Genomic DNA, 12,029 nt, shown 5'->3' with positions numbered 1-12,029 from the left:
ACCCCAGTTCAGACATGGCTTTATGAAAATCAGTCTGACCCATGTCTGAACTGGGGTGGCAGAGTGGGCTAAAGAACGGTGATGGATTAAACCCAGATCTTTTGACTGGGTGTGAGTGTTTGATTGATTCAGATGCTCCGTCCGTCACCACCCCCTTTTGTACCGCTTTAAGCCTTGAACAGCTGCTTACAGTTCTGCAAACTTGGCATTAGTGTCCTGTAACACATGATCAGCACTGGGGGGCAGCCTTGTCAGGGGTGACCCCAACTCGGATAAGGCGGGAGCCTGTGGGGCATCCCCAGGCTTGGAGCCTTTAGGGGGCACCATAATGACAGAAAAGGTGGTGACATGCACAGGTATTCCCCTCCACACCGTGGTAGCAGTACGAAACGGGTGTTTCAGAGGTGCCCCATCAAATGCAGTCCAGTAATAAACAAGTGCTTCTCCCACAAGCGGCTCCCCGAAGAAGGAGACCTCACCTATGGCATAGTTGGGCACAGATTTCCAGCCATCTGTGGGATGGACTGGTACCTCCTAAACCTCGTAGGACGAGATGGACCTTATAAGGTAATGAAGGGGGGGGGGAGCAGGTGACAAAGCAATGACAGAGTCACAGTCTCTTTGGTCACCCAGCAGCACCTGCAAATGCCCAGACCTAATGTCAGACCTAATGTCCACCCCGAAAGGGGGGGCTTACCGACCGATGTAAGGAATGTCCCTCAAACAATGAGGCAGATCATGCCCAGATCATGGTAGGTATTTCAGACTGGGGAGGGGCTGGGCAGCACTACTCCGTCGATTAAATGGCCTTCGATGGAGGTCCTTGTTCTGCACTCTTAATCCCCTGAGCTGTCGATCCTGGAGCAGACACTCACTCAATCGCTCATTGCATCCTGCTTGGCCCAGACGGGCCTCACTGCCCCATTGATGGTAGCGTGAGTCTGATCAAAAACCAGAGGGCTGAGTAGAAGCCAGTCCAGCTGCCCAGATCAAGATACCTCTTCCAGGGGCAATCTGGTATTGCAGGCTTCCCCATACTCCAGACCATAGCACTACAGGTCTCTCTGGAGCTCAAAGCCACCCTTGGACGTCTGGGCCTTCGATAGTACTCCCGGTGCAGCCTGTAAATTGAAGGCTGTGACCTGCAGCTCGTGGTCTCCAGTGTCGCTGCTACCTCGCTTTGGCTTGGATTGTCTCTCCAAAGGGCTCCAGGTGGAAGTCAAAAGCAGTGCGGTGGGTGTAGGATGCCGGCAATTTCCCAGGAGAAAGGTGGAGCAGGATGGAGCTCATGTTTATGTGACCTGTCCCGCCATCATCTTGGCCATGCCCCCTAATTGGAAAATGCATTTGAAGGTTTTCCTACAAAAGAAAACTTTCAAAAGAAGTAAATTAGTGTTTGGTAGACAGCAATTTTTAGATACACATTTGTAAGTTTGATTTAGGGTTCTACTGCCAGAAACGTGTCCTAAAATAGAATGAATAAAATGGAATGAATAACTCATCTGTTGGAACCAGCTGCAAGACAAAACATATGAAAAGCCACATTTGAAAACCACCAAAGCTTAATAATCTCCAGCAGTACTCTTGTTGGCAACTTCATCTTTCCTTATGCCCTCTTTTGTGCATTTTGGCTCTTTTTTTTTTTTAGCTGGACCTTAGTGGGGTTTCAACTTAGACTCTTGTACACCTTCTTTGCAGCTGTTGCTTCCTTAGCATAGTTTCTTTCCCACACCTTCTCAAGTCTTTGTGCTCACCCTCTATTCTTACATACCAGTCTCTCCAAGTTCATGCAGTTTTTGAAACACCTTGTACAGTGTCACAGTTGGTGTTTTATCTTCCTAGTTTATCTTTCTTTGCCAATAAAAAAGTCAGAACTAGGAAAAGCATTAAGAAATATTTGGCTGCAATATCTGCCCTGATTACCCCAAAATATTTTTCATAGTATGAGTCTACTGACCTCCCTTACCACCTTAGAAATGCAATAATTTACTTCTAGTATTCTCAAATCTTGAAGCAAATCCAGATCATCTGATATAATTGTACCCTTTTTAGCATCAGGTCAAGTAAATCAGTCAAAGTAGGTATGACTTCCTCTGATACGACTCTTCAAAAAAATTATTCCAAACCATAAAATTGACCCCCCCCACACCCCAATGATAAGCTGCTTCCATTATCAAGTAAATGTTTACATTTCATTAATAAACTGTCCTTCAGATAGTATGTTGTCGCTAATATGAACTTCTAATACCAAAGGAAATATTAGCCACAAAATGTTATACATTTCTCGTAATAAGTATGACTACCCATGGCCCCAAAATATGTTTCACATTGTACATAAGGTAGGCACATAGTCTTCTCTGAATACAAATCTGAATGTGTACAAACCAAACAGGAGGTCCCTATGGGTAAATCTGATGTTCTGCTCCTTTTCCCAGGAGCATTTTAGCTTAATAATGATGGCCAGAACTGCACTTCTAATTAATTTTTTCCCCTTCTTTTTCAGGCCGGTTTTGCAGCTGAAGGTGCTGAATCTGGCACGCCTTTCCATGAAATTAATTTGGAAGAGAAGGTATTGTGCTATTTTGGCAATGTTTATTCTAATTTGAGCAGGTGTAACTCGCCACAGTTCAGTTGTATGTGTTTTCAATGGAAAACATATCTTAAGAAAGTAGTTCTCACTATTTTGTTTTTGTTTTCGTCAAGTCCTTATTATTAATTTTTCGTCAAGGATGGCTTTCACCAGGTTGATGAAAACAACTTTGCTAAAGTATTTATTTTGGAAAAATGCATGTCTTCTGGTTTAGTTTAGTTGTTTTTAAATGGGAGGGGGTGGAACCCGCTTACCTTTTCCCTTTGCTCCCCATCATGATTTTTTCACCCACCCCCTTCCATTTAAGTGCCTTGCGCTCCTCCACTTGTTCCTTGTTCCTTTCCCCTCCACTCTGTTTTTTTTTTTTCTAAACCCTACTTTTAATCTCTTTATGCCTTCAACACTACACCTCACCTATCTTCCCACACCCTTTTAATTCCTACCTGAGACGCATTCTCCTTTTTGTATTTAATAAAATACTGATCTACCTTTCCCATAAAAAAGAGTTTACTGTTTTTGTGTTAAAGGTATTCTATCATTTTGCCATTCCTCCAAATTCAAGTTTCATTAGCCTGATTTCGACAGGATGACTTTCTTCATTTTGGAAAATCGTCATAATGAAAGAATATCTCACAAATCATTTTTAATACGGAACCTTTTTTCTATGCAATTGTTGTTCTGTTTGACTCTTTTAATAGTTAAGCGCTCTTAGTTATGTTTACTTTTAAGCTAAGGCAAAAAGTAGACCTCATCTTTGGCTAGCAGAGAAAGCCTTCACAAATATGGATGTAATTTGTTAAAGAATAATCGGTCATAAATGTATGTTTATTGTAAATTATTTAAAGGTCAGATGTAGGCAGTAGGTATAGTTTTAAGGTGAGTATAACTTAGTTTTAGGTTGAGAATAATTATTAAAATCTATTTTGCACAATGGATTATGGTTAATATAAAGTGCAGGGTTAGGATATTTTTTAAATTAATGTGTTAGTGTTCGGTCTAAATGAATATCTAAATTAATTTAAATATCTTTGCCAATAAGGATTATCGTTCGGCTTAAAGTTAGGTGAAGGATATTAGCTGACCCTGTGTAGTGTTTCATAGGGCAAGCAGGGCTATTGGGCCACAACCACATTGGTTGCAGTTTGCATTTCATATCCTGGGTACTGCCCCGCTATGGCTCTGCAAACTCAGGCAAGGACAGCCTGTCTGCACTCAACTCGTAGGGTGGTGAGGGCAAGCACTCACAGTCTACCTGAGCAGTGTAATATAGGGAGAAGAGACTCTGAACACATCCGTTAAACAACAAACACACTAACATACTATAAAGCCCAGTGTTTGTCTTAGAAAAAGAGAAGTCATTTAATAGCAGAGGAAAACGAAACAATTCACACAGTAATGGGGGTTGAGCGGCAGGGTTCTACAACACTACAAGCTCAAGAAGTTCCTGTAGCTCCCGCAATAACCACAGTGGCTACAACCTCCATCCGGCTACTACATTCCGGCAGTCTCTCTGTTGCTCAACATGGCCTTGTACTTCCATTCCATACGAACGTGGCTCATGGACAGGCATTATATCTGTCAGAAGATACAGGGCTCCAGTGGTAGTGGCCCCGCCTCTTGGCTCTCATCGCTAAAGCATGCAGCATGGCACACCTTTGTCAGCAGTTGCCCATCTTCAGCAGTTGCTTAATCAGGCAACGGTGGGTCTTCTGCTACTGTGGTGATGACAGTTGTGGTGTTGGCAGTAGCAGTAGAGGTCCCTGGGGTTGCAACAGCGATGCTAGATGGTGCACTTACTTAGGGGTTATTTTCACTTCATGCAGTTCTCCACATGAACTATGCAGGGAGGCTGGGTGACTGCTCTCAGCTTGGGTCGGTGCTGGTCGCTCTCCAGAACACAAGCTGCCTTCTTCTCCGTGCTCTACACAACGGAAACACGGCTGGGCTTTTACTCCTGAACAGTCACTCCTGCAGAGCCAAGCACTCTCCATCCCTCTAGGAGTAGGCAGGCTTCTAGATGCTAGGCATACCTACAGCTATGGTTGGTGCCCAGAGTGATATGGCGCTGAGTGAAAGTTTCTATTGAATCTGTCCAGGTCTGAGCTGTTGAGCCGGGGCTTGTTGTTCTTGTCCAGTTGCAGGAATTGTATTTTGTTGGGTTTGAGTTTCAGGGAAGTGTTGGACACATCTGGATGAGGTTCTGACACGGTTTGAGGTGTTGGATGTCTGAAGTAGAGGAGGTTTTAAAGTAAAGTTGTGTGCCGCTGGCTTATTTTGGACATTTGTTGCTGTTATCACAGAGAAGAGTCCCAGGGAACAGGATCGAGCCCTGAGATACTCTACAGGTAATAGGTAGTTTGTGGGACTTGGAGGTGCTCATGTGAATGAACAGTTGTTGGTTGAGTAGGTAAGAGGAAAACGGTGAAAGACTTTGCTATAGAATCCCATGTGAGACTTCAAGGTGTGGATGAGGGTGGGATAGCCAAGAATGTCTAAGGTACTACAGTGGTGTGGCAATATTTAAAAACAGAGGTCCTCTATTGGACAAAGCGGAACACATGGACTTCTTTTGAACCATGCTCGGCTTCAGTCAAAGTCTGTTTTCATTTCCAGAACTTCAGGAGTCAGATAGACCTCTTTTGAAGTTGTCTCTTCGGATGATTTAAAAAAAAAAAATGTTTAGGCATTCTTGGGCAATACGGCTTAAGTCCTTGACTTGACTTTGCCAGTCGCAGAGTTTGAATCAAACACTTTAACAGAAATCCTCCAGTCTGGCACTTCCATGTCGAAACCCCTGTTGGCGTTTATTGAGGCACTGTTAAAACTCTTGTCTGTCTGCTTGGGTTAGTCTGCTTCTCGGCAGGCGGTCCACTGTCAAGTTGCGTGTTGTCATCACGTGGCTCAAGAAACCTGAAATTTCTGTCTTCTCTTCTGTGGCTGTGGGTTCTTGTTTTCTGTCAGGAATTAATGCATGGCTTTCCTCTCCTCACCAGCAGACAGATTCTCAGATTGAGATGGTAGGAAGAAGTTGCTTTCTTCAGGGAGCCTGACTCTTTGTTCATTCAACACCATGTGCCTGTTTGCGCTTTAGTCCCATACCCTCTGTAAGATGTCACAGATGGTGGTTCCTCTTTTACTGCACTGTGTGATAAGACACTTTGCAGAAACAGTTTGAGGTGGGCTAGGGGTTGCTTAACAATTGTTTATGTATGGTCCCAACACCATGGACTTGGTGGCCAGGTTTATGGGTTCTCCTGTGTCCTTTAGTAGGTATCCATGGGTGCACTCCTTGGACATTCCTGTTAGGCTAACCAGGCAAATATGCTGGATAAGGCCTTTAACACATACAGATTTCTCTAGGCTCAGATGGAATTACACAGAGACCTGCCCATACCTGGTCTTAGAGCTTGGAGTCTTCCATGCATATGTTCCATTGGAGCATGTGAGGTTCAAACCTTTACAGGGTTACTGCCTTTTTAAAGCATCTTTACCTTTTGCTTGTGTCTATGAAAGGTGTGGTACATTAGTGGTGGATACTGAGACCTAAAGTAGATGTTTTTTCTTTATCCTCCCCAACTGTAAGGTTATTTTAATCCTTCCTTATAAAGGGGTATGTCCCTGCAGAGAGGGAGGGTCCCTTTTTCCGATGCTGTGCCAATATGGGCCCCTGGGATCTTTGACCTGTGTATAGGGATTTGTCCTTTCTTGTAGGAACCCATGTGCAAAGTGCATTTTCTTTATAGCTGCATGGGGACCTGTGGCTACAAGTGGCTAATTTGAAATGGAGCCCTTCTCTCTGTGGGAGGGTCTAGCATAGTTCCTGAGACATGTGCTTGTCTTTGACTGGTGTTATATGTCTGTGCTTTGACTATGTAATTGGCTTAAGTCTTCCTGGCGGATGACCACATTTTGGTTCTGTTTTAAGTTTTGATTTAGCTTTTCTTGAGGACAGAGAAGTGTTAAATGATAGAACAACGTAGACACGCCTCTTTTTGTCCTCAAAACCGCAAACTTGCTCCAAAAAACAAAACTGGGAAACTCTTAAAGATAAAGACAAAAAATATTCATGATATAATATCATGAGATCTGCAGGTGAAAAATATCAAGTTCATCCTTACAGAAGACCCCCATCTATAGAAAAGACTTTAGCTGCATTGAAACCAAGTGCATTCATGACTGGATTGTCCTTGTAATCGAAAGTACATGGTCCTTGTAATCGAAAGTGCACAGCGAATCTGCCAGAGAGAGTTCTCTGAGATTCTGAAATTTGAAGATGAATAAAGGACAACATTCTCTCTGAAGAAAAAGAACTACTAGCCAAGATTAATAAGCAAATTGGGCAATCCAGACAGTTCATGCAAAACCAGAAACTCCTGAAATTTGAGAAGGATAAACAAACTTTTAAAATTGAATCACTATATGCAAAACCTTAGTGAACACTGGCATAAAAACGTGGAAGAGCTGGAAGATGAGGATTGGCAGGAAGACCTTGGCTCCCCGAAAGAAGTGGCCATCTCTTTGAAACTATGATTAATCCAACGTAGAATTCAACTAAGATCCTACCTTTCTACTGCTACGTTGGTTAAAATGGGAAGGGAGACTACCACACTATGTCAACGGCTACGTGGACAGGAAGGCACATTTTATCACCTCTTACGAGAATGTCCGGAGATCAGGTTATACTGGGAGTCTGGGGTGAACATAATAAAGCGGGTATGTGGGGCAGACTTCCAGCCTGAGCCAAAACGGTGTCTCCTTAACATATGGGAGGCAACTGATTTGAGTCGCAAAGACCAAATATGGGTAACACTAGGAATGGTGATCGTGAAGCGCAATATAGCTAGATATTGGGGGGCACAAGCTGCACCAACTCCTGAGAAGTGGGGGAGAGATATGGATTGTTGCCTACAGTGGTGAAATCTGCCCTGGCCCCTCTGTTCGCAGGGTAGTCCGGGGAAATAACATTAAGGACAATTCAGATGGCGAAATAGTGGGGATGCATTAATTTTACGACTGAACTCTGTGCACTGCATTGTGACCTAAACTGTGGAAATGCATGACTGCTATGTTAAAATGATTGTATCCTAACCTACTGTATTTTTCTCATAATAAAAAAGATATTAAAAAAATGTAATCACTATAGTCACAATTGAAGAACAGCCTTTATACAAGACTAGACGCACACAGATCATTAACAGATTTCTAATAGTGCTCCAAACAATGGTTTGAACGAAGTCCCTACCTTAGATTAAGAAGTTCTATCTGCCATCAAAGAACTTGAAAGAGAGTCAAGATACTTCAAACCTAATCGCACAACTTCACAATTGAAAGCCATTCCATAGTTAAAAAACAATAAATATATTGTCCAGTGTTGGAAGATGGATTTATTGGTAGGATAAGCATGCACCTACCACTAGCAATAAGGTCACTAACTCAAAGTAACGTCCAGTCAAGGTCTTAATACATTAGCCCATAACTCAACCCTTGGCAGCTGGCTGCGAGGCAGGTTTAACTTAGGAGACAGGTGTGTAAATCAATTAAAAACACCAATATAGTAAATAAGTAAGACACAGCACACAATAAAATCCACACCCAATTCACAAAAATAGGAAATGCATTTCAGCTTAAAATGACATAACAGCGACAAAAATACAATATAGGGAAACGGAGATATGAATTTTTAAAGAATAAACACTTTCTAGTGCTTAAAAACATATAGCGCCAACTTGGGACATCTGATCACACTTGACCAGTACAAAGTCCAAGTTAGAGGCTGGCAGCGATAGATCACTGGTCAGATACACTAAGCGGGAGGCCTCGGTGAAAACTTTACCTTCGCACTTAAAAAACGTTTCTGGAGGATTTTCTTTCATCATCGAGTGAGTCTCCTCTTCAGGCCAGGATATACGTAGACGACGGCAGTTTGGCTCAGCGCGAGGCCTCGGTGAAATCCTGGAAGAATTGAGCTCAGGAGCTTTCAGCAGGACGAATGTGAAATCCAGGCCAGGTTGCTGTTTGACGTTGGCTGCTTGACTCTTGTTGACGGGTCTATCACGGAATGAAGCTTTTTTTAAAGTTGCTCCAAACTTCTGGAACTTCTTCCTGAAGTTCCTCTTGTGGGTTCATAGTGCCCAAAACACAAATCCAAGGGTCTAAAATCTCTGAGATGGTTCTTGGAGATTTGGGACTACAATTCCCACTATGCACCTGAATTAAGTCTGCTGGACGCACTCCAGGCTGGGGACGTCTTGGAGGAGATGGTGCAGGTGAGCTCAGTTTACCTGCAGTTTTCACGGAGTCCACTCCTTAATCCTTTTGAAGTAAGGGAAAGTCCTCAGGGCTCTCGTCCAAAGTGTGCAGCAGGAGCAGTCCTTCAGAGTGCAATCCTTTGGGGTGCAGGGCAGGCCTTTTTCCACTTGTAGTTTCAGGCAGCAGCACTGAGTTGCTGTGCAGCTCTCACATATGTATCCAGTGGTTTGCGGCAACAAGCAGGGGGCACCCCTGGCCAATAGTGTACAGGGTAGCACCCGAAAGCATGACCGCTTCCTCCAAAGTGTGGCATATTCTTGTCCCAAACAGCACTGTACTTTTAAATTCAAGATGGAGAAATTCTGTCCTTCGGAGTAAGAGCTAGCGAAGCCAACCTACTGGTGTGGCTCATTTCCCTTAACACTCCGTTTCCACTCCACAAATTCCATTCCTGGGGCTCCCTTCTGGCTGGGGGGTACAGGAAGAGGAGTTAGGCCTGGCTGGCATTACTTACAGCCCTGCTCTCTTTGAATACCAGTTTCTTACCCAACCTCCTTCATAGCCTGGTCTTTGCAGCTGCAAAGCTACCCCCACTAGGTAACTTCTGTCTCTATGCAAGCCACTTAGCACCTTATCAAAGCAGTATGGCTAAGCCTTTTAAGAGCCGGCCAATCAGGAGAGGCTTCTAGAAGGCTCACAGAAAAGAAAGTTCTATAACTTATTTTCTTTGTTAGCTATGAGATATTCAACAGTGGCAATTTGTTGGATTTATCATTACCAGTCTTATAAGTCCTTGAAATATCATTTTATCTCACTCCTGTCAATAGTTACATTGTATTACAGGATAACCATGTTAGCCTATGGAGCACTAAAATGCTACAATGATAGAAAAAAGAAATTGGTAGTTTTACCATCACCAGGGCCTATAAAACATCTTTTAAAATGTCCCTGCTTATTTGTTCGTGGCACCTGGCCTTGGGGGCCCCTAAGGCAAATCTTAGGGGTGACTCGTATGTACAAATAAGGTAGTTTAATACTTTATAAGTACCTTTAAATCTAAACTCGAATTTGCATGCAGTTTCAATTTAAAAGCAGCTTGCAGAGCGTGGCTGACTTTTAAATTGACAGTGGGTAACACAGCAGTGCACTCTTAAGTGTCTCAAAGCTTCTGGGCCTCTAAACCTATATGCCTTACTATATACTATGGTCTTACAAGTAGGTTGTCTGTGCCAATTGTAATTACATCTAATTACCATATACCTTTTTCATCAGAAAACTGATACCAAATTACCACGTACCTTTTTAATCCGAGCACTAGCCCTGGGCCTGGTTAACAGAGCCCAGAGCGCAGTCAGTCACCACCAGTATCAGCCAAAAAGGGGAGTGATCAGGGCAAAAAGGATGACTTTTTCACATCCACGATTCAGAAAAGGGGGTGGTGATGAGTATACCCTGCCACACCTATAGTGGCCAAAAACGATTCAGAAAAGGGGGTGGTGATGAACAGAGTGTCATAAGCGTGGAAGGGTATACTCAGATGTGAGTCCCTAGCTCATTGCACCATCAGGATTCAAGCAAGCCGGGCCGAAGACGGCTGAAATGCCAGAAACCGGTAGCTTGTTTCCTTCCCAGTTTAAGAATTGGCTTGGTAGTTTGCTCTGCCCTGTTCCCATGATGCACTGGGCCAGGGTTAAGAATAATTTGCATGTAGCCAAGTTCTGAGCTGGGATGGTGCAGTGAGCTAATAAATGGTGATGGATCAAGCCCTGATCTTTGGACTGGGTAAGAGTGGTCTGCTTAATTCAGACACTCTATTCATCACCACCCCCTTTTCTGAATCATTTTTGTCCACCATAAGCGTGGAAGGGTATACTCAGATGTGAGTCCCTAGCTCATTGCACCATCAGGATTCAAGCAAGCCGGCCGAAGACTGCTGAAATGCCAGAAACCGGTCCCCGGTAGCTTGTTTCCTTCCCAGTATAAGAATTGGCTTGGTAGTTTGCTCTGCCCTGTTCCCATGATGCACTGGGCCAGGGTCAGACTAATTTGCATGTAGCCAAGTTCTGAGCTGGGATGGTGCAGTGAGCTAAAAAACGGTGATGGATCAAGCCCTGATCTTTGGACTGGGTAAGAGTGGTCTGCTTAATTCAGACACTCTATTCATCACCACCCCCTTTTCTGAATCATTTTTGTCCACCATAAGCGTGGAAGGGTATACTCAGATGTGAGTCCCTAGCTCATTGCACCATCAGGATTCAAGCAAGCCGGGCCGAAGACGGCTGAAATGCCAGAAACCGGTCCCCGGTAGCTTGTTTCCTTCCCAGTATAAGAATTGGCTTGGTAGTTTGGTCTGCCCTGTTCCCATGATGCACTGGGCCAGGGTCAGACTAATTTGCATGTAGCCAAGTTCTGAGCTGGGATGGTGCAGTGAGCTAAAAAACGGTGATGGATCAAGCCCTGATCTTTGGACTGGGTAAGAGTGGTCTGCTTAATTCAGACACTCTATTCATCACCACCCCCTTTTCTGGATCATTTTTCACATCCAATCAGCTGATATGGGTGGATCAATAATGATCCAGATCAAAGAAGTCCTCCTAAATTAAAGCTACTATCAAGTTAATAGCCCAGAATAGTACCAAAGGTGAGGGAAGACCCCTCAGACCAACTTGAGGAGAACATAACAGCTTAGTTCCAGGAGGGCTTCGATGAAGAGCAGATTGGATATGTAGATTTCGACTCCTACTAGAACAGCCATCCTACATGTATTACCTAAAATGCACAAGGACGCCAGGAACCACCCGGACAGACCAATTGGGACTCCCTTGAGCCTGTTAAAAATACATCATTAAAATCCTCAAACCATTTGCCACCTCTGTCAAATTCTATATCAAAATACCTGATGTCATAAAAAATATTAGAAGGAAAACCTTTCAATTGTACAATGGTGACATTTTGGCATAGATTACAAAGCGTTCACGCAAATTTGCTGCGCGGCACCGCGTGAACTGGAGAGAGTAGATAAACGCCATATCTTCATGGAAATGGTGCAGTTCTGGTCTCTCCACCCACTGATGCACATTGTACAGCCATGCACCAATGCGTGCCCTCTTTCTCCATAGTGCAAGGGTGTCTGCATAGTTATTGTGCAGGTAAGGATCACTTCCTGCATTGCAGTCCATTACTATTTGTA

General features: G+C 43.7%; 1 protein-coding gene across 2 annotated transcripts in view; it reads left to right on the top strand.

The window, feature by feature from the left end:
• CZIB (CXXC motif containing zinc binding protein) overlaps positions 1-12,029 on the top strand; it is a 75,610-nt gene that overhangs the window by 53,867 nt on the left and 9,714 nt on the right. For both annotated transcript variants that reach the window (XM_086952460.1, XM_086952465.1), the window contains one exon: positions 2,504-2,569. In XM_086952460.1, the coding sequence (XP_086808586.1) occupies positions 2,504-2,569 (66 nt within the window). The remainder of the gene's footprint in view (positions 1-2,503; positions 2,570-12,029) is intronic.

Source organism: Lissotriton vulgaris, chromosome 1_1, assembly GCF_964263255.1.
Source record: "Lissotriton vulgaris chromosome 1_1, aLisVul1.2, whole genome shotgun sequence".
Taxonomy (NCBI): domain Eukaryota; kingdom Metazoa; phylum Chordata; class Amphibia; order Caudata; family Salamandridae; genus Lissotriton; species Lissotriton vulgaris.
The sequence above is the reverse complement of the archived record's forward strand: the minus strand, read 5'-3'. Positions and strand labels throughout refer to the sequence as shown.